General features: G+C 40.2%; 1 protein-coding gene across 2 annotated transcripts; it reads left to right on the forward strand.

Moving 5' to 3' along the window:
- The first annotated feature begins 1,512 nt into the window (after positions 1-1,512).
- On the forward strand, positions 1,513-20,536 carry Gtsf1 (gametocyte specific factor 1). Of its 2 annotated transcripts, XM_048350331.1 has the most exons (9): positions 1,513-1,584; positions 4,114-4,155; positions 10,051-10,151; positions 13,103-13,229; positions 13,650-13,733; positions 14,197-14,260; positions 16,260-16,354; positions 17,219-17,248; positions 20,453-20,536. In XM_048350331.1, exons 2-8 carry the CDS (start codon positions 4,140-4,142, stop codon positions 17,233-17,235), a joined length of 504 nt encoding a protein of 167 aa, XP_048206288.1. In that variant the 5' UTR covers positions 1,513-1,584; positions 4,114-4,139; the 3' UTR covers positions 17,236-17,248; positions 20,453-20,536. The 2 variants fall into 2 exon arrangements, with proteins under 2 accessions (XP_048206288.1, XP_048206299.1); XM_048350342.1 differs by lacking the exon at positions 1,513-1,584 and having other exon boundaries at positions 4,111-4,155.
- Positions 20,537-21,344: the final 808 nt, after the last annotated feature.

Genomic DNA, 21,344 nt, shown 5'->3' on the forward strand with positions numbered 1-21,344 from the left:
ATCTAGCTTCAAGGCTAACACTTTGCTTTTCTGTTTCACCTTCAAAAGGTTCTTGGTTTCTGTAATTATAGAAATTTACAAATTCTATCACTTTCTGGCATGTATTGTATTGTCAGTTAACTATTAGTCCACTTAAGTAGCTACTTCCTAAGCACTTTGGGAATAAAAATCTGTATTATTTTAAAATCTATATTATATAAAAATTTATATTCAAATGTGTATTATTATATACATATGTATTTTGTTACATATATGTACATGTTTTGTTATATATGTGCATATATATTTGGTTACATTTATGTCTACATTATTTTGTTATACAATATGTGTAACACAATATATGTAACAAAACAAACCAATTTTTTTTTTTTTTTTTTTGGCCAGTCCTGGGCCTTGGACTCAGGGCCTGAGCACTGTCCCTTGGCTTCTTCCCGCTCAAGGCTAGCACTCTGCCACCTGAGCCACAGCGCCCCTTCTGGCCGTTTTCCATATATGTGGTGCTGGGGAATCAAACCGAGAGCTTCATGTGTAGGAGGCAAGCACTCTTGCCACTAGGCCATATTCCCAGCCCCAAAACAAACCAATATTGTGTAACAAAATAATATATAACAAAGGCTCACAATAGATTTGTATGTTTGGTTTTCTACTTCAAATTGTAACTTTGACCCACTTGTCATCTCCAACCTAAAACTCCCTTTAATCCAACAGGCACATCCATCATCCTGCCAATGATTCTCACACATTATCATTGCCTTTTGCATTTTGAGATTCTGTTATACCATGCTAAACAGACACCAATTCCCAATCTTGGTGATTGTTTCTTTTGAATTTGTATTTTGATTTTTGTTTGCTTGTTGTGGTTTTTTTGGCCAGTCCTGGGCCTTGGACTCAGGGCCTGAGCACTGTCCCTGGCTTCTTTTTGCTCAAGGCTAGCACTCTGCCACTTGAGCCACAGCGCCACTTCTGGCCGTTTTCTGTATATGTGGTGCTGGGGAATCGAACCCAGGGCCTCATGTATACAAGGCAAGCTCTCTCGCCACTAGGCCATATCCCCAGCCCCTTTGCTTGTTTTTTTAACTGTCCTGTCTACCACTTTAATATTTCTTCTCTCAAATTCTAAATTACATTCCTAGCTAGACAACTTCCTCCAACAAGACTACCAGACAGCCCCTCACTCCAATCCCATCCCTTCAAAGTCCCATTATTGCTAAGTACACACTGTCGTTTCTAAGATGGTGGCCACAAGCGCCAAGAAGGGAAGCTTCACCTCCTCACCCCCACAGAGGTCTATTAGGGACTTGACAAGGGTGGGCTCAAAAAGAATGGGACCAAGGCCAGGAAGCAATGAGGATTGTGGGGGCGAGCCCCAGCAGAGAAAGGGTAGGCAAGGCTACTTGAGGCCTACCCATTACCTCAGCCCCTCAGAGGCCATGATGAGTCACCGGATGGGGCCCCCCACCCTGGCGTCGTGGGCCGGAAGTGAACGTTGCGCCGGAAGTGGACGTTGCGGAGGGGGCCGTGGCTGTGGCTTGGGCGGCTGTAGCGGTGGCTCCTGTTGTGAGACCAATTCTTGCTTGGACTGAGGTAGGAAGGGCACAAAGGCCCCAGCTTAGCTACTCCAAATAATTCGCCTCTAGGGTACCTTCATCATGGAGCACTTTTCCAGTTGCTCCTCTATCCTTAGGCACAGGGGGACTTTGAGTGGAGCTGTTTCCGCCATTGGCCTGTGGGACTCCATCTTCCTTCAGGCTCCACAGGCCTCCTTCGTTCGCTCTGTTACCTATCTTGTTTCCAAACTATCTTCCCTGACTTTTCTTATTTAGTATGAGCCTACTCTGATTTGGAGGGGTGTATTGTTATAGAAGAAAAATTGAGAGTTCCGCCTCCTGTTGGGAATTTAAATAGAAAAAGGGAAAGAAGAATGTGTGGGCGGAGGGGTAGGGGGTAGGAGGGGGTGGAGCTGGGCCGGCCCAGTCCTGCTTGGCAAGCGGAGTGCCTGAGTTGAAAAGCTAAGTTGTTTGTTTTTTTAAAAAAAGGGTGGGGTGGTGTTAAACAAGCTAGCTTGGTTGTAATGATGGAAGCCAAGCTATGCAAAGAAACATAAATAGGAGGATGGCTATCCTTGGCAAAAACTGGAGACACTAACCAAAACAAGCCTATAGAAGGAGGATGGGGAAGGCTGCAGACATAGCCTAAGTGGTAGAGAGCACCTGCCTAACAAGAGTGAAGCCCTGAGTTCAAACCCTAGTACCAAAAAAAAACCCAAAAATCAAACAACAGGGTGTGTGTATGTGCGTGTGTACGTACACGAATGTACCTACTGGCCCTAGGCTTGAACTCAGAGCCTGAGTCCCTGAGCTTTTATCACTCATGGCTAGCACTCTAACACTTTAGCCACATCTCCATGTCTGACCTTTTGATGGTTAATTGGAGATAAGAATCTTACAGACTGTCCTACCTAGGCTGGCTTTGAACTGCCATCCTCAGATCTCAGCCTCCTGAATAGGATTACAGGTGTGAGCCACCAGCACCCAGAGTCATCAGTCTTTTCGAGATCTTAAAATCAAGAAACACAATACTTGTTCTTTCTCCCAAACTTTTTACAAGTTTTGTTTTGGCAGTCCTGGAGAGTGAATTCAGGGCCTGCAGCTGTGGTCTACTCAGACTTTGTTTTAGGGTTGGTTTCTTTCTTGGTTTTATGCAGGGGCTTGAACTTAGGGTCTGGGCACTGTTAAATTTTTTTTTGTTTGTTTTTGCTCAAGACTGGTGCTCTACCACCTGAGCTAAAGCTCCACTTCTAGCTTTTTAGTCTTTAATTGGATATAAAGCTCACTGACTTTCCTTCCCAGGCTGGCTTCAAACCTCAATGCTCAGATTTCAGTTTCCTAAGTAACTGGAATTGTAGGTGTAAGCCACCAATGTGCAGGGCTTCTAGTAGTTCTGATGGGTGAAATGGGCATGGACTTGTATGAGTAGCCAAAGGAAAGATGCAAAGAAACAATAGCTGTACATACATCTACTTTTCAGAGCTTTCTATGGGGTGGCTTTATGATAAAAATAGTACTTCCCGTCATGTTTGGCTTTATTTAATCACGGTTATGAATAGAAGTTTCCAGTAGAATAGGATCTAAACTTTGAAACAATTTCTTTTAGTCCTTGACATTTCTGTTAGATTTGCTCTTTTATAACTGTGATTACCACTAATATAAACAGTCTTGAATCCTGATTTACCATAAGAACCTTTCATTTTTAAGAATTTAAGAGGAAATCTTTAAAACAGTATCTTATTATTTCTCTGTTTATGCAGAAATTTAACACTTTTCCTGACTTAGCCCAAACAGTAGGGTAAATGATGGCAGGCTTTTGGAATGCCACTTAAAATAGACATCTTGTTAAAGCTGGGCTCTGGTGGCTCATACCTGTAATCCTAGCTACATGGGAGGCTGAGATCTGAGGATTGTAATTGAGAGCCAGCCAGGGCAAGAAAGTCTGTAAGGCACTTATCTCCAATAAACCACCAGAAAACCTGAAGTGGCACTGTGGCTCAAAGTGGTAGAGTACTAGTTTTGAGCAAAAGAGCTGAGGGACAGCACCCAGGTCCTGGGTTCAAGCCTTATGGTCAACAGAAAAATACTAGACGTCTGGGGCTGGGACTGTGGCCTAGTGGCAAGAGTGCTTGCCTCGTATACATGAAGCCCTAGGTTCGGTTCCTCAGCACCACATATATAGAAAATGGCCAGAAGTGGTGCTGTGGCTCAAGTGGCAAGTGGCATAGTACTAGCCTTAAGCAAAAGGAAGCCAGGGACAGTGCTCAGGCCCTGAGTTCAAGGCCCAGGACTGGCAAAAAAAAAAAAAAAACAGACATCTTGTCACCTGGATAATTTATATTAGTAATCCTTTCTGACTTAACTCTTGGTAGGCCCTAGAAATAATTCCAAGACCATGAATTAGGTAGTGATGTTAAAATGCTTCAAAGGGATAAAAGTTGCTTTTATTTTTTTAGAAGAGCATGCACTAAGGTTTTCTAAAAAATGACTCCACTGCTTAGGACTACTGTTTGATATAACTCATTTCTGATTCCCTAAACTATGCTTTCTTTCTTCTTCTCAGCAGTTGAAAACAGCTCCTGGGTTTTCAGCATGGAAGACACTTACAGTATGTACTTCTTGTTGCTTTGAGAAAATGAGTTGTTTACATGTAGTTTGATATCTGGAGTTATAGTGTGTTGTAAGGAGGAAAGGTTTGTGTGGTATTGATATAGAGAAGTGCTCAAATTTGAAAGAAGACATGGGGAAGGGGTAGGGGCATATTGGTTGGTACTGGAGCTTGAATTCAGGGCCTGGGTGCTGCCCTTGAGCTTTTGTGCTCAAGGCTGGCACTCTACCACTTGAACTGGAGTTCCAATCCCAGCTTTTTAAGAGTCACCACAGACTTTCCTGCCCAGCTGGCTTGGAGCTGCAATTCTGAGACCTCATTGTCCTGAGTAGCAAGGATTACAAGCACAAGCCACTGACTCACAGCTTTGAAATAGACATTTAAGCTTAAATAATTAAATAAGTAGAGAGCTGGATATGGTGGCCGGTACCTATAATCCCAGCACTCAGAAGGCTGCAGCAGGAAGATTGTGACTGGCCTAGGCTATATGCCAAGATCCTCTCTCAAAAATAAATTTTAGTAACCTCTCTGTACATCACTTCGACAATAAATAAGAACAAAATCAAAAAAAAATTTTTTTAAGGGCTGGGAATCAGGTTTAGTGGTAGAGTGCTTGCCTTGCATGTATGAAGCCCTGATTGGATTACTCAGTACCACATACGCAGAAAAAGCCAGAAGAGGGCTGGGGATATGGCCTAGTGGCAAGAGCGCTTGCCTCGTATACATGAAGCCCTGGGTTCGATTCCCCAGCACCACATATACAGAAAATGGCCAGAAGTGGCGCTGTGACTCAAGTGGCAGAGTGCTAGCCTTGAGCAAAAAGAAGCCAGGGACAGTGCTCAGGCCCTGAGTTCAAGGCCCAGGACTGACAAAAGAAAAAAAAGCCAGAAGAGGCGCTGTGGCTCAAGTGGTAGAGTGACAGCTTTGAGCTTAAGAAGCTCAGGGACAGTGCCCAGGCCCTGAGTTCCAGCCCCAGGACTGGCAAACAAAAAAACAACAAAACTCTGAGACATATCTCAGTGATAGAGCATTTGCCAAGCATGTATAAGACCCTGTTTTATCCCCAGTAGTGAAAATAAAGATAAAATAAAATTTTCTTTTTTTTTCTTTTTTTTCTTTTTTTTGCCAGTCCTGGGGCTTGGACTCAGGGCCTGAGCACTGTCCCTGGCTTCTTTTTGCTCAAGGTTACAAACCACAGCGCCACTTCTGGCCTTTTCTATATATAGTGCTGAGGAATCAAACCCAGGGCTTCATGTGTACAAGACAAACACCCTTGCCACTAGACCATACTCCCAGCCCCTAAAATTTTCTTTTAAAAGTCAAATTAGAGAGTGGCTAGGAATGTGGCTTAGTGGTAGAGTGCTTGCCTAGCATGCATAAAGCCCTGGGTTCAATTTCTCAGCACCACATATGCAGAAAAGTGGGAGGTGGTGGTGTTGCTCAAGTGGTAGAATATTGGCCTTGAGCAAAAAGAAACCAGGGACAGTACTCAGGCCCTGAGTTCAAGCCCCATAACTGGCAAAAAAAAAAAAAATCAAATTAGAGGGGACCTAAATTTCCAAAAGACTAAAAAGCAAAGCATTATGGTAGCTGTCATTATAAACCCTGGTATGTACCACTATATGGGCAATGTAGTGTATATGAATCATAAGATACGTCCATTCTGTCAGCTGTTGACATGGCCTGATATTTGCCAGTGATGGAATGGATTAAATGAAGGGAAACTAACAAGAATTTCATCTGAAAAATGCTCCCTGGGTGTTCTGAAGCTTCAGAAATGAGAAAAGATTGCTGGTCAAGAATAGCCTGGTTGACATAATAAGCTTGCCTGTCCTCTAAGACTTTTCCTTCCTATTCATTCTGTCCTTCAAGTCACCTCTCTGGCTCATTTGCATCACGATCATGGTTAGCAATTTATTCCATGTTTACCACTCTTCCAGTGAAACTGTCTGTTTCAGTTCCCCACTGGCTTCTGATTTTCATTGCAGTCTCCTGGTTTATAAGCATCTTATCAAATGTGATTTGTTTATCTCACTTTACTTCTATCCTTCAGGAATGGAAAGAGCATTTTATTAGGTTGAATATTGTCCTCAGAATGTGCTTAGCTATTTAATTTCTTTTTTTTAGCCAACCTTATTAAGATTTGTGGCTCGGTCTGGATATATTTTATAACCTAAGTCGCTTTTAAAAGCATAATATAAGTTAGGGGTTTTCTTTCACCCAAGAGTTTCATGTCTTCGATTATTTTAGCCTCAGAAGTTGTTTCTTTTTGTGCCAGTACTGAGGTTTGAACTCAGGGAGGGACTGGATAATGTACCTTAGCTTTTTGTTTTGTTTTGTTTTGTTTTGTTTTGTTTTGTTTTGTTGCCAATCCTGGGCCTTGGACTCAGGGCCTGAGCACTGTCCCTGGCTTCTTTGTGCTCAAGGCTAGCACTCTGTCACTTGAGCCACAGCGCCACTTCTGGCCATTTTCTATATATGTGGTGCTGGGGAATTGAACCCAGGGCTTCATGTATACAAGGCAAGCACTCTTGCCACTAGGCCATATTCCCAGCCCTGTACCTTAGCTTTTTTGTTCTAGTCTGGTGCTCTTTCACTTGAGCCACAGCTCTATTAGAGATAGTCTCATATACTTTTCTGCCCAGGCTGGCTTCAAACAATGATCCTCAGATCTCAGCCTCCTGAATCACTAGGATTATAGGAATGAGCCAGTAGTGGCTGGCGAGGAGGTTTTGTTTGTTTGTTTTGCAGATTGTTCTCTTTTTTTTTGGGGGGGGAGGTAGTCATGGGGCTTGAACTCAGGGACTAGGCGCTATCCCTGAGCTTTTTTGCTCAAAGCCAGCATTCTACCACTTTGAGCCACAGTGCCATTTTTGGTTTTCTGGTGGTTGGAGGTATGAGTCTCATGGACTTTCTTTCCTGTCTGGGCTAGCATTTGAACTTCACTCCTCAGATCTCAGCTTCCTGAGTAGGTAGGGTTACAGGCATGAGACACTGATGCCTGGTAGATTGTTCGACTGCTTTTGTTGTATTGTTGGTTGTAGAGCTTGAACTCAAGGCCTCACTATCCCTGAGCTCTTTTGTTGAAGGCTAGTGTTCTACCACTTTGAGCCACAGCTCTACTTCCTGTTTTTGAGTGGTCAATGTGAGATAAGAGTCTCACAGGGACTTTTCTGCCCATACTGGCTTCAAGCCACTATCCTCAGATATCAGCCTCCTGAGTAGCTAGGATTACAGGCATGAACCACCAACACATAGCAATTTTTCAATATTTTCACTGGCCAGTTTAATAATCATTGATCTTTTTTTCTCATCTATGCTCTTGAAAATTAAACTGCTGATCTAATATAGGTAGTAGGATTATTTTAAAGCTAACTAGAATAATCACTACCAGTAACTACTTACAGGAGTAAATTAAAGCAGTCTAATATGCAAGAAATCTATCCACTAATATTTCTTAAGCTTCTATATATTGTACAATTGCATTATTTCTTGACTTTGTTCATGTCATGGGATAGTAGTAGTATGCAGGATGCTGATAAAAGAGCTAATTTACCTTTAGAACTGGCTGGATTGGAATTAGAGGATGATTTGCAAGCATATTAGGCCACAAGTGGCTATGTTGGCATGTCAACAAACCACTTCAACTTTGACATAATGGTTGGGAAGCTCTGGTTAAACTAGAGAACAGAAATGACCGTGAATTACCACTTTGAACAGAAGACTGATAACTCATGCCTATAATCCCATCTACTCAGGAAGCTGAGATCTGAGGACCATGATTCAAAGCCAGCCCCAGTAGAAAAATCTGTGAGACTCTTATCTCCTTTGAGCCAGAAAAAACAAAAAACAAAACAAAAACCTGGAAGTAGAGCTGTAACTCAAGCGGTAAAGTTCCAGACTTGAGCTAAAAAGCTAAACAACAGCATGCCCACCCTAAATTCAAGCCCTGCCACACACACACACACACACACACACACACACACACACACACAGAGGAGCCAGGTGATAATGCTTCGTGACTATAATCCTAGCTATTCGAGAGTCTAAGATCTGAAGATATCAAATATGATTACTGAGACCTCACCACACAGTTGCTAGTTCTTGGCTAAAGAGTCAGTGATAGACAGGTGATGGTAGCTCACCACTGTAATCCTAGCTACTCGAGAGGCTGAGATAAAAGGATCATGGCTTAGCACCACTTCTGGCCATTTTGTATATATGTGGTGCTGAGGAATTGAACCCAGGGCTTCATGTATAGGAGGCAAGTACTCTTGCCACTAGGCCATATTCCCAGCCCAAAGGTTGTGCGTGCCATTGCCTTGGGTTTTTTGTTTTTTGTTTTGTCTTTTATGGGTTTTTTGTTTGTTTGTTTTTCTAGAGCTGAGGACCTAACTTGGGGCCTTGCACTGGCCAGGCAGGCGCTCTTTTGCTGAGCCAGATCCCCAGCCCCCTGAATTTTTTGTACTTAAGGCCACTTCTTTGCTCCTTGGGCCACAGCTCTACTTCCAAATTTTTGTGGTTAATTGGAGATAAGAGTCTCACAGACTTTTACTTCCTGTGCTGGCTTTGAACCATGATTCTCTGATCTCAGCTTCCTTAATAGGATTACAAGCATGAGCCAGCAGTACCCAGATCACAATAAATTTATATGGGTACACATGTATCAAGTTTGTCACAATAGTTCTAAGACTTGAATTTAAGAAATTTTAGTTTCTCCTTTATTCATACCTGTATGTGAATTTTTCATAGTAAGCATGTTGATTTATAATACATTGTACTATAATACAATATACTTTATAGTATATATCTCATTTTCAGTACAAAATATTAATCTGTCAGCAAGAAAAAGCAGGAAAAAATGCTAACATGATCCCAGTGCTTGTTTCTTGCTGGTAGAACTAAAAAAATGTTCGTAAATTTAAAAAAAATAACATAAAAAAAAGGATCATGGCTCAAGGAAAGCCTGAGAGACTCTTTATCTCCAATTAACCACCAAAAACCTGGAAGTGGAGCTGTGGCTCAAGTGGTAGTATACTAACTAGTCTTGAGCATAAAAGCTCAAGGGAAAATGCCCAAGCCCTGAGTTCAAGTCCCATGACTGGCACCAAAAAATAAAAAAGATTCAGTGATAACACACTAGTTATATTTGCATTTTCAATTGTTTTTGTTTTGTTTTTTTGTTTGTTTTTTTGTCAGTCCTGGGCCTTGGACTCAGGGCCTGAGCACTGTCCCTGGCTTCTTTTTGCTCAAGTCTCTAGCACTTTGCCACTTGAGCCGCAGCACCATTTCTGGCCATTTTCTATATATGTGGTGCTGGGTAATCGAACCCTGGGCTTCATGTATACAAGGCAAGCACTCTTGCCACTAGGCCATATTCCCAACCCTGTTTTGTTTTGTTTTGAACTCAGAGCCTGGGCACTGTCCCTGAGTTTTTTGCTCTAGCCAAGAAAAAATAAAATTAGTCCTCAGATCTCAACCCCTTGTAGCTAAGATTACAGATATGAGCCACTGAGCTCATTTTCAATTGTTTAGTCACCCTTTATTTTTTTTCTTTACACTACCTTGTTCTATTATAAATTCTGTTGCAAAGTCCAATGTGCCTGGGGGTCTGGGAATATGGATGGCCTAGTGATAAAGTGCTCATCTCACATATATGAAGCCCTTGGTTCCATTCCTCAGCACCACATATATAGAAAAGGCCAGAAGTGGCACTATGGCTCAAGTGGCAGAGCGCTAGCCTTGAGCAAAAAGAAGCCAGGGACAGTGCTCAGGCCCTGAGTTCAAGCCCCAGGACTGGCAAAAAAAAAAAAAAAACATAATCCAGTGTGCCTGGAAGACTATAGTTTTTGCAAGATGCTATTGTACTTTATACTTACTATATTTTTCTTTCAGTCGACTCTCTGGACCCCGAAAAGCTATTGCAATGCCCATATGATAAAAATCACCAGATCAGGGCCTGCAGGTTTCCTTACCATCTCATCAAGTGCAGAAAGGTAAGATATTATTTTCATCAATTGCCCTCTAATGCCCTCTTCAGTTTTGTTGGGATTTTTTGTATAACAGTCCCAGGGCTTGAACTTGGGGTTTGGACACTGTCCCTAAGCTTCTTTTGCTCAAGTATAGCTTTTTTGGTAGTTAATTGGAGAAAGAGTCTCACTGACTTTTCTGCCCAAGCTGGCTTTGAACCATGATCCTCAGATTTCAACTTCCTGAGTAGCTAGGATTATAGGAATGAGCCAACAGCACCTAGCTCTTTAGTTCTGATTTAAAGCCAGATTTCATAGGCAGCAAATCGTTTTAGCATAAGTATTTTAATTGAATGCTAGAATTCTTTTTGGAATCTACCTCTGTGCTTAAAATCAATATTTATAGAAACTTTTTTCTAATTTCTTAGAATGCATAATATTTTCTGTTTCTCTTTCTCTTTAATGTTAAAGCACACTTTATAGCCAGCATCTGAGGAGTTTATCCTCTGTAAAATAAAGGAAACTTTTTTGCTAGTAATAAAAAAATTACTCTTTCTTTATAAATCTGATATGTTTATTATTTTGGTAAGGATTAAGTATTATAGTACACTTCTTTCTGATTTTTTCTATTCAGAAATTTTAGAGAGATTGACACCTAGGTTGAGACCAAGAAAATAATCATTTCAAAAAATAATTTCTCAAGGTTTCAACTTCTTACTAAAATATATCATTTTCTCTCCTTTCATTGTTTTATAGACTTAGTGTATAGTAATTAAGAGGCACTTTGAGGACTGAGAATGTGGCTTGGTGGTAGAGTGCTTGCCTAGCATGCATGAAGCCCTGGTTTTGATTCCTGAGTACCAAATAAACAGAAAAAAAAACAGAAGTGGCACTGTGACTCAAGTGGTAGATTGATAGATAGCCTTAAGAAGCTCAAGGACAGTGTCCAGGCTCTCTGAGTCCAAGCCCCAGGACTAGCAAAAAAGAGACATTTTGACAGGGTTGTTAACATGTAGATGTCAAACAGAAACCAAAATTCTGCTAGCACTTATGCTTAGAAAGCAACTTTAAAGTTTAATCGAGGGGCTGGGGATATAGCCTAGTGGCAAGAGTGCCTGCCTCGGATACACGAGGCCCTAGGTTCAATTCCCCAGCACCACATATACAGAAAACGGCCAGAAGCGGCGCTGTGGCTCAAGTGGCAGAGTGCTAGCCTTGAGCGGGAAGAAGCCAGGGACAGTGCTTAGGCCCTGAATCCAAGGCCCAGGACTGGCCAAAAAAAAAGAGAAAAAAAAAAAAAAAGTTTAATTGAAGGCTGGGATGTGGCTTAGTGGGAAAGCACTTACTTAGCAAGTGCACCATCTTGGGTTCAATCCCCAGTACCAAAAAAGAAAAAAGACCCAAAAAAGTTCAATCCAAACTATATACATTTAAGATTTAACATCCTTTAAAGTGTTTCTCTTTAAGTATTATGTAGCTTAGTGATACAGCATGTACCTTGCGTGCTTGAAGTCCTACATTCAAGCTCTAGCATTCACAAACAAATTTCATTTACAGTTCTAGAAACATAATTTGCCTTTGTTGATTACTTATTTAGTTCTTTTTAATCTGAAAATAAAGGATCTCTTAAAGTTAAACCTGAACAGTTTGGGCCAGCATTATCATATAAGTTCCCCCCCTAGGCTCCTAACATCTCTCAAAGATAAAAATTGGGAAGGAGATCCAACTGGTTGAAGTACATTGTTGTATAACTCCTCTCTTTAGTGTCCTCCTTAATCTTTGGCCACAAACCATTGCATTGAACACCTGATATCCCTTATAAAAATGAAAATGATGGAGATTCCTGCCCCCATGAGTTTTCTTGGGTTTGCGGTTTTTGTTTTTCAGTACTGGGGTTTAAATTCAAGCCTAGTAAGCATTCTTCCACTTGAGCCACACACTACAACCCTTTTAGCTTTAGTTTTAACATAGGATCTCAACCTTTTGCCAGGGCCTCTCTCAGGATTGTGATCCTCTTATCTCTACCTCATATAAAGCCAGGATTACATCTGTGTACAATCTCAGCTAGTTTTTTGACATGGGATTTGCTACTATCCTTTCTGGGAGATGGAGGAGGGTTTGCTGACCTTGAACTTAAGTATTCCCATCTCTGCTTCCTATGTAGTTGGAATTATAGACATGCGCCAGCACTCCCAGCTATGAGTTTCTTAATCCTTAGTTTATCCAGCCTTCTCTTTCTGTGCATTATTTTTACTTTTGGGTTCCATTTGTGACATTTCTTTTTCTAATAAATTTCCTAGTTGCTGATGTACTTGCCATAGGCCTGAGTGATTTTATACCTTTTGTTTTAAAACAAGGAACTTGGTCAGCAAAGTAATTTCTGTCATCTGGACTGTTCCTTAGTGAAATAGCTGAAATAAAGGTCAAACTGTTCAGAGCCTCATTTCAAGCATCATTACTTTAAATAATCAGCCCTATGTTAATCTGTAAAATCATTGGTTTGTCTCTTCTGCAGCTTCCTTTATAACAGCTATTTTCTGACACTGTTATATTGCAATCGCAGAGGCATTACTGCAATGCAGACTGTTTTAGAATTACTGTTCCTTCTGAATAGCAGCTTTCAAAGACATCCAGAGAGTTCTCCATTACAAGCTATACTGCCTGAATCTTGTGAATCTGAGAAACAGAGAAGATACAATTCAAACCTACTGTTTAGCTGTATATAAGCCACTTAAATTCTAATGTCTGTGTTGTCGGTGTCTACTATCATAACAAGGCTTACATTTTGATGATTTTTGAAGTGATGTTTATCTGACCTACATGAGCAATAACAATTCCTTTGTGATTTTCTACAGTGAGTTAAAACAACAAATTTGTCAAGGACTTTTAGGGGACCCACTTATTAAATACAGTCTGAGCCATTCCCTTTAGACTTAGAGACTAAAGAACTGACAGATCCCTTAATTTTGGTTCCACAGAATCATCCTGATGTTGCAAACAAATTGGCCACTTGTCCCTTCAATGCTCGCCATCAGGTTCCTCGGGCTGAAATCAGTCATCATATCTCAAGCTGTGATGATAAGAGTTGTATTGAACAGGATGTGGGTAAGCCTAGCTGGCTAAAGTGTTTCTACCTAATCTGAAAGTTAGCCCCTTCAGATCTGCATTATGCTATAGTGTCAGCTTGATTTGGGGTTTATGCTAAAGAACAGTATTTTTCTCATGGCAACAATAGCTTGTCAGATTGTGTATGTGTCAGATTGCTTTCTCTTCTGAATGCTGTACTTCATTTTACTAATAAATCACCCAGAAATGTTTTTGTTGCCATAAATGTGGTAAACATCTTTGTTTTTGTTTTTGCTTTCCTTGTCTCCTGTCAGCAAAAAAGATTTTAAAAAAAAAACCCTCTGCTTGGTTTTCATCCTATCCCTTTTATAGAAACAAAGACCCAGTAAGCCACCTGCAGCCCTTTATGTACAGTAACTTGGCAATCCCCTTCACAGTCAAATTTCTATTGCCTTGCAGTCAACCAGACCAGGAACCTTAAACAGGAAACTCTAGCAGAAAGCACATGGCAGTGCCCTCCTTGTGATGAAGACTGGGATAAAGGTGAAGTAATTCTGCATCTTTTTCCTCATTATGTCTAAATCTCAAGTTGCTTGCCTAAGACAGAAGGAAGATTTTCTTCTTTATGAATACACCATGTTGTTCCCACCGCCTTATTATTTTTATTGAACCCCAAAATGAGCACATTTGTATCACTGTGCAGACACATAGAACAGCTTATCCTTCTTGATTGGAAAATGCACTTCTTTACATCTGCTTTTTTCCATAAATTGTGTCGTACCATCTGTGTTTGATTGTTACTAGGCATGTTTATTATTATTTATGCCACTCATGTTTATATCCTTCAATTAAATTCCTGCTTCTGTGTCACTAAGGCAGGGTATTTGATCAATTTGTACTTGCATCTCCAACTTAAGAGTATTTTTTCTAATCTTACAAATGCAACTAGCATGGACTGATGCCTTACCTAGTAGTACCACAAATGATGTTTTGTTTCCTTTGGCAGATTTGTGGGAACAAACTAGCACACCATTTGTCTGGGGCACAGCCAACTTCTGTGGCAACAACAGGTAAATAAAGTGGTGTTATTTGCAGCACTACTCCCCAAATCAAAGTGTCCTATTACCAAGATGCAAAGCCACCATTGTTGCTTAATGATGTCCTTTGGTGGTAATCTAGTCCATATATTGTTTTGGTGAATTTTTTTCTTATTTATTCCTTGATTCAGGAAAAAAAAAAAGGTGTGTGTGTGTGCGCGCGCGCGCGTGTGCGTGCACACCTGCCTGCCAGCTCTGGGGCTTGAACTCAGGGCCCAGGTGATGTCCCAGAAGTTTTTTGTTTTGGTTTTTTTTGCCAGTCCTGGGCCTTGGACTCAGGGCCTGAGCACTGTCCCTGGCTTCTTTTTGCTCAAGGCTAGCACTCTGCCACTTGAACCACAGCGCCACTTCTGGCCGTTTTCTATATATGTGGTGCTGGGGAATCGAACCCAGGGCTTCATGTATACAAGGCAAGCACTCTTGCCACTAGGCCATATTCCCAGCCCCGTCCCAGAAGTTTTGTGCTCAAGTCTAGTGTTCTACTACTTGAGCCACAACTCTACTTTGATTTTGTTTGTTTCCCTGGTTAATTGGAAATAAGAGTCTCATGGACTTTCCAGATGGGTTGGCTTCAAACTGCAACCCTCAAGTCAGCCTCCTAAGTACATAGAATCACAAGCATGAGCCACAGCACCCAGAAACATTCCTATGGGTTTGGTTTGATTTGTCAGTTGTGGAGCTTGAACTCAGGGCCTGAGCTATTTTGCTCTACGACTTTGAACCACAGCACCACTTCCAGTTTTCTGGTGGTTAATTGGAAATATGAGTCTCACAGACTTTCCTTCCTGGGCTGGCTTTGAACCACAATCCTCAGATCTCAGTCTCCTGAGCAGCTAGGATTACAAGTGTGAGCCACCAGTGCCCAGCATTCCTATATTTCAGTTGGGTAGATTTACCTTGTCTAAGTAAACTTAATTTGCTAGGTTTACCTCACCTTAATACTTTGAAAAACTCTTCAGCTATATAGACCTCTTAGATCATTCTTTTGTTTTGTTTTTGTTGCCAGTCCTGGGGCATGGACTCAGGGCCTGAGCACTTCCCTGGCTTCTTTTTGCTCAAGGCTAGCACTCAACCTCTTGAGCCACAGCGCCACTTCCGGCTTTTTTCTATATATGTGGTGCTGAGGAATTGAACCCAGGGCTTCATGTATACGAGGCGAGCACTTTACCACTAGGCCATATTCCCAGCCCCTCTTAGATCATTCTTACCTGGGTAAATAGTGTCTTAAAAAAATAGTGACATGAAAAGTTCTTTAAGATTGAGATTCAGTAATCCAGCGTATCTATTGGTTGGAAAAGAAAATACATCTCTTCTTCCCTCTAATTTTTGTATCTAATTTAAGCTTATATTAAGATTTTTCATTACCATCAACAATCACACCTTAGAAGATTGAATTTTAAACTCAAATGAGACTATTTCTGGATTAGAAAATGAAAGAATAAATAAAATACTAGATTTCATTTTTCCCCACTTAGAATGCATATAGTTTTTTCATTCTTAGTTGATGAAGCCAGTTAATTTTAAGTGCACAACTTTATGTGTAATAGAGTAGAAAAACTTTAAAAAATTAATTCCACTGGTTACAACTTTCATTTTTCCTCAGTTGTATGAAATTTGTTGGCTTTGGTTAAGTTGAATGCATTTTGGTTTATCTCTTAACGTTTATTGAGAGTGTTGATGAGCCTCTGATACTATTGAACAGTAGATGGCATTGCGGTTTATCTTAATTTCTAAAAAATGAAAATAGAACCATCTTAATTTCTATACAGAACCAGGAACTTTCCAGTGAAATAGTAATCATTCTAATTGCAAGAATGTTTTGATAGAAATGTGTTTACATTTCAGATGAATGTAGGTCATTGTTTTTTCCCTAGTTATACTAAAACACATTTTTATTATCTTGTGTGCCTCTGCTTAATGCAGATATGCTGACATAGTGAAATCCCCCCCCTTTTTTTTTCTTGTTTTGCAGTCCAGCAAACAACATAGTTATGGAACATAAGAGTAACCTGGCTTCTGGCATGAGAGTTCCCAAGTCTTTACCATATGTTCTGCCATGGAAAAACAGTAAGTAAAATAGAGGCAAAAAGCTTTTACTCACTTCATTGTAACAGAAACAGTTGGTTCAGATTATTCAAATGTGTTTGATCTGAACACATTCATGTACTTTGCATGACCCTGAGCATAAAGGCCTCTGCAAATACCCTAAGTAACTCATTTCCTTATCCCTATTCCTATCTCTGGTTAGAAACAAGAAAATATGAGATCACAAAAACCAAATAAATTGTCAGAAAATATTTCCAATATTTCAACTAAATTTGGAGACAAATTTAAAAAGCTTTTGATTTTGGCTAAGAGAAAATCATCCCTGATTGTCAAGGCATAATATCAGTAACAAATTGGAATAAGGAATTATATTGCAGGGACCTAAAAGGAAATTAGGAAAAGAAATTCGTAAGAACCAGCATAAGAAATGGAATTCCATGTGGTCCCTAGACATCTGAGGCCATGCTGGGTAAACAGGTACTAAATTTCTACATTTGGAATAACCAAGTGTTAACTTTCATTTAGTATAAACTCCTTTTTTCTAATATTACCCCCAGAATTCACATCCTCTGATTTCAATCTTTACCAGCTTTTGAGTGGGTAATGGACTAATTTTTGAGTGGGTAGAGAATGCCCTTTAAAGTAATCTCCTTTTGAATAATTGATCTCCCAAAGAAATGAAGTCTCCAAATTATGTGCCAAAAGGCTTGATGAGTGGGCTATTTTTCTCTCAATTGGAATCTAATTACTAATTTTGAGTTTTTCTGCATTCATATTATTATTCAGTATATCCCAGAAATAAGTCATTTATGTTTAGTAAACATTGAAGATTAAGTGAATTTCAGTTGACATAGTATATTTATTTTGAACCATTTCTACTTGTAGATGGGAATGCACAGTAACTGAACATCTTAAGTAAGTGTTTCAATTTTATTCCACTATCTCGTCAGATGGTAGCAAGATTAAACTGGACATAAAGCAATTTGGGTCCAATTTTCTTTCAGATTATGGTACCAAATTAAAGGGTTTGTTGTGTATATGTCTTTTCTCAGTATATAGCCTCTGTTATGGCTTTTTTACACTAATGAATAGGCATTTACTAGTTAAATTAGAATTCTGTTAACATGCTAAGTTGTTTTCCCTGACATTAGTATGTATTGCTTTTTTTTTCTTATCTAAGTTGCATTCATTCTAGATCTATCATGCCTCTTGTAATGGACTGAGATTAATCAGACAGCTGTGCTTCACTGCTCTGCAATTCTTTTCCTATGCCATATAGTTTTAATCCTCATCAAAAAAAATCATACTTTTCTTAATGGGCCCTTAAAACTTCTGAGTCTCTGAAGAGTCTTTCACTATTGATATGTGAATGCTTAATTTAGCAGAGGAGACCAAAATCTTATTTCCCACAGGTGAAGCCTTTCCTTAAGATTACCTTGTGTATACCCATCAGGGCTCAGATATTTGAATACTGCATTGCCTTAGGTTGCCCAGCCAAACTACTCTTGGAAAAAGGAATATTATAAAGGCTGGGAATGGGATTATAGCCCAACTGTCTGCAAATAGTAGGCCTTCAGGCAAATATTTATTGAATGAATGAATAATTAGCCTGTTGTTTCAGGTCTTACACTGTGTACAGTGAAGCAGATGAATCTGTTAGGGTTTTGTTTGTTTTTTTTACCAGAATGAATGTTCCTTCTGGTGAGACATGACAGATGCCAAAAGCAAATGCCCCTTAGCTGTAAACAATAATATTTAACAGTTGCTTCTAGGTATTGGCCACTTTTATTGGTAGGATCTGACTTAAAACTGTGGAATACATCTGCACACCATAAAATGAGATTTGACCCCAGAAGAGGAAGATACAACAGTACTGGGGTCTATCCAAAAGCATACATTGAGCTGGGCATTAATGGCTCATGCCTATAATCCTAGCTACCTCGGAGGCTGAGATCTGAGGATCACAGCTCAAAACCAGCCTGGGTAGAAACATCCCCATGAGACTCTTATCTCCAATAAACTACTCAGAAGTGGCACTGTGGCTCAAGTGGTAGACTGCTAACTTTGAGCACAAAGAGGCTCAGGGACAGCACCGAGGCCCCAAGACCAGCAAAAAAAAAAAAAAAAAATCAACATTTAACAGACCTAGATAAATGATGAGCTTTGAATTCCTGTGATACACTGTTTGGTAGACATATATACTATGTATAGCTATCTAGTAAAAAATGGTAACTTTAAAGTTAAAACCTAGGAAAAAATTCTCTGGTAAGACCAGATGCTTCTTCAGAGTTAACACTCTGCTGCCAAACCCAGGGATAATTTTTTTTTCATGTAATCCCTGAGGAATCAAAAAAATTACATTAAGTTAGATAAGAGTCTGTTTTGTTGGTGGTGGTGGGTTGTTTTTGTTTTTGTTTTGCCAGGCACCAGTGGTTCATGCCTGTAATCCTCGCTCTCAGGAGGCTGAGATCGGAGGATTATAGGATTGCAGTTCAAGGAAAGTTTGTAAGACTCTGATCTCCAATTAACCACAGAAAAAGCCAGAAGGGTCGCTATGGCTCAAGTGGGAGAGTGCTAGCCTTGAGCAAAAGGAAGTCAGAGACAGTGCTGAGACCCAGAGTTCAAGCCCCAGGACCTGAAAAAAAAATCTGTTTTCTTGAGACAGCATCTCATTATATGGTCCATGCTAGACTTTAACTCACAATCCTTCTGCTTCAACCTCCTGCATGCTGGCATTACAGGTGCGTACTACCACACCTGGCTCTTATAGTCTTGATAAAGATGGCTCATCAAGCTGGGCACTGGTGGTTTTGCACCTATAATCCTAGCTACTCAGGAGGCTGAGATCTCATGTCCATGAGACTCTTTATGTCTGATAAACTACTCAGAAAAACGCCAGAAGTGGTACTGTGGTTCAAGTGGTAGAGCACTAGCCTTTAGCAAAAAGAAGCTCAGAGACAGTACCCAAGCCAAGTTAAAGCCCCAAGACCAGCAAGGAAAAAACGGAGCATCATTTGTTTCAAGTTTGGGTTTGTTTTTTTCCTCTTTTTCTTTTTTTTTTGGGGGGGGGGAGGTGAGGGGGTGCAAGTCCTGAGACTTGAACTCAGGGCTTTCTCAAGACTAGTGCTCTCCCACTTGAACCACAGCTCTATTCCATATGTATATAACATATTGTTCTCTTTTTTTTTTTTTTTTTTTTTTTTTTTGGCCAGTCCTGGGCCTTGGACTCAGGGCCTAAGCACTGTCCCTGGCTTCTTCCCGCTCAAGGCTAGCACTCTGCCACTTGAGCCACAGCGCCGCTTCTGGCCGTTTTCTGTATATGTGGTGCTGGGGAATCGAACCTAGGGCCTCGTGTATCCGAGGCAGGCACTCTTGCCACTAGGCTATATCCCCAGCCCCATATTGTTCTCATATTAGAATAATTTGTTCATTTAGCATGTAATGTACTTTATACCATTTTCTGTTTTTATAGACAACTCCACTTTTTACTAGCTAAGTCCCTCAGAAACTGGTAATGCTATATTAATTCTTATTCCCTAAGATACATTGTAACTGCTCAAAAATATTGCTGAATTTATAAGTAGGCTAGATGAAAGGGAAAAAATAGCGACATAAGTTAATCAGAACTAGTCCAGAATTGTCCTAAGTAGTTTCCTGTAGAGTCAGTCTCCTCACGTGTGACTAGTGACACAGGAAGGATACATTGATGTCTCTGTGGAATTATTTTAAAATGTATTATCAAGTTTCTGTGTGCACAGCAGTACTAAGGAGGTAATGTATTTTCTGGGGTTACCTCAGAATTTACTGGGGCTATAGTTGAGTGTATATTATCAGATGTACATAGTGCTTTTTATCAATAAAAAGAATTAAGAGATCAAGTACTCCCAGCTCACTCGTGTGACATTAGCTACTTAGGAAGCTGAGACCAGAGAATCTGAGAATCATGGTTCTAAGCCAGTCCAGGCAGCAAAAAGCCAGAAGTGGAATTGTGGCTCAAATGGTAGAATATCAGCCTTGAGCAAAAAAGCCAAGTGAGAGTGTGAGGTCATGAGTTCAAGCCCTAGTATTAACTAATTAATTTAATGGAATTAAAATTTTGTTTTTCTCATTTCCTTGCAGATGCCAGCCAGATCCTAGAAGACTCTTACTCCTGATTCCTCCTACCCAAATATTCTTCATTTTGTGCTCCTTATCTAATAAAACATTTTTGACTTTCAAACTGACAATTACCTTTTTTCCCCCTTGACTTTCAACTCCTCAACCTTGAATGCCAACTCTCATATGCCATTGAGATAGATACAGGTGGATTGTTTGGTTAAGTACCTGCAGCCCCCATTCAAAAATCACATCCTATTCTATTTGATGACAATAATGATTTGAAGTTACTTTAAAGGATCCAGCTAAAGTTGGCAGGAAGTTTGTATTGTTGTGTTCTGTGACACACACTGACCAAATTTTTGTTTGTTTGTTTAATTTTGGGTTTAGGGGAACATAATCTTGTTTTCTAGCCCAAGCTAATCTTGAACTCATGATTCACTTGCCTTCTAAATTCTGAGATTAGAAACGATGATCTGTAGGCCTGGACCTGTTCTTTTAAAGTTTAAACATTTCTAGAATTGGACTTTTTCTGATCAGTATATCAGTACTTCCATTTCTGAGAGGTTGGTACCACTTATATAGTGAAATATCTTTTCTTTTTTTTTCAGGATTGAGGAGGGGAGACAGGTTCATGCTATATAGCTCAGACTAGCCTTGAATTTGGCACGTTTCTTGAGTGCTGAACTAGTGCAACCTATTTATTTATTTATTTGCTGCCAGTCCTGGGGCTTGAACTCAGGGCCTGAGCACTGTCTTTTAGCTTTTTTGCTCATCTAGCACTCTACCACTTGAGCCACAGCACCCACTTCCAGCATTTTGATGGTTAATTGGAGATAAAATCTCTTACATACTTTCCTGCCTGGGCTGACTTCAAATTGCAATCCTCAGATCTCAACCTCATGAATGGCTGGGA

The sequence above is a fragment of the Perognathus longimembris genome, chromosome 1, assembly GCF_023159225.1.
Source record: "Perognathus longimembris pacificus isolate PPM17 chromosome 1, ASM2315922v1, whole genome shotgun sequence".
In the NCBI taxonomy this organism is placed as follows: Eukaryota; Metazoa; Chordata; class Mammalia; order Rodentia; family Heteromyidae; genus Perognathus; species Perognathus longimembris.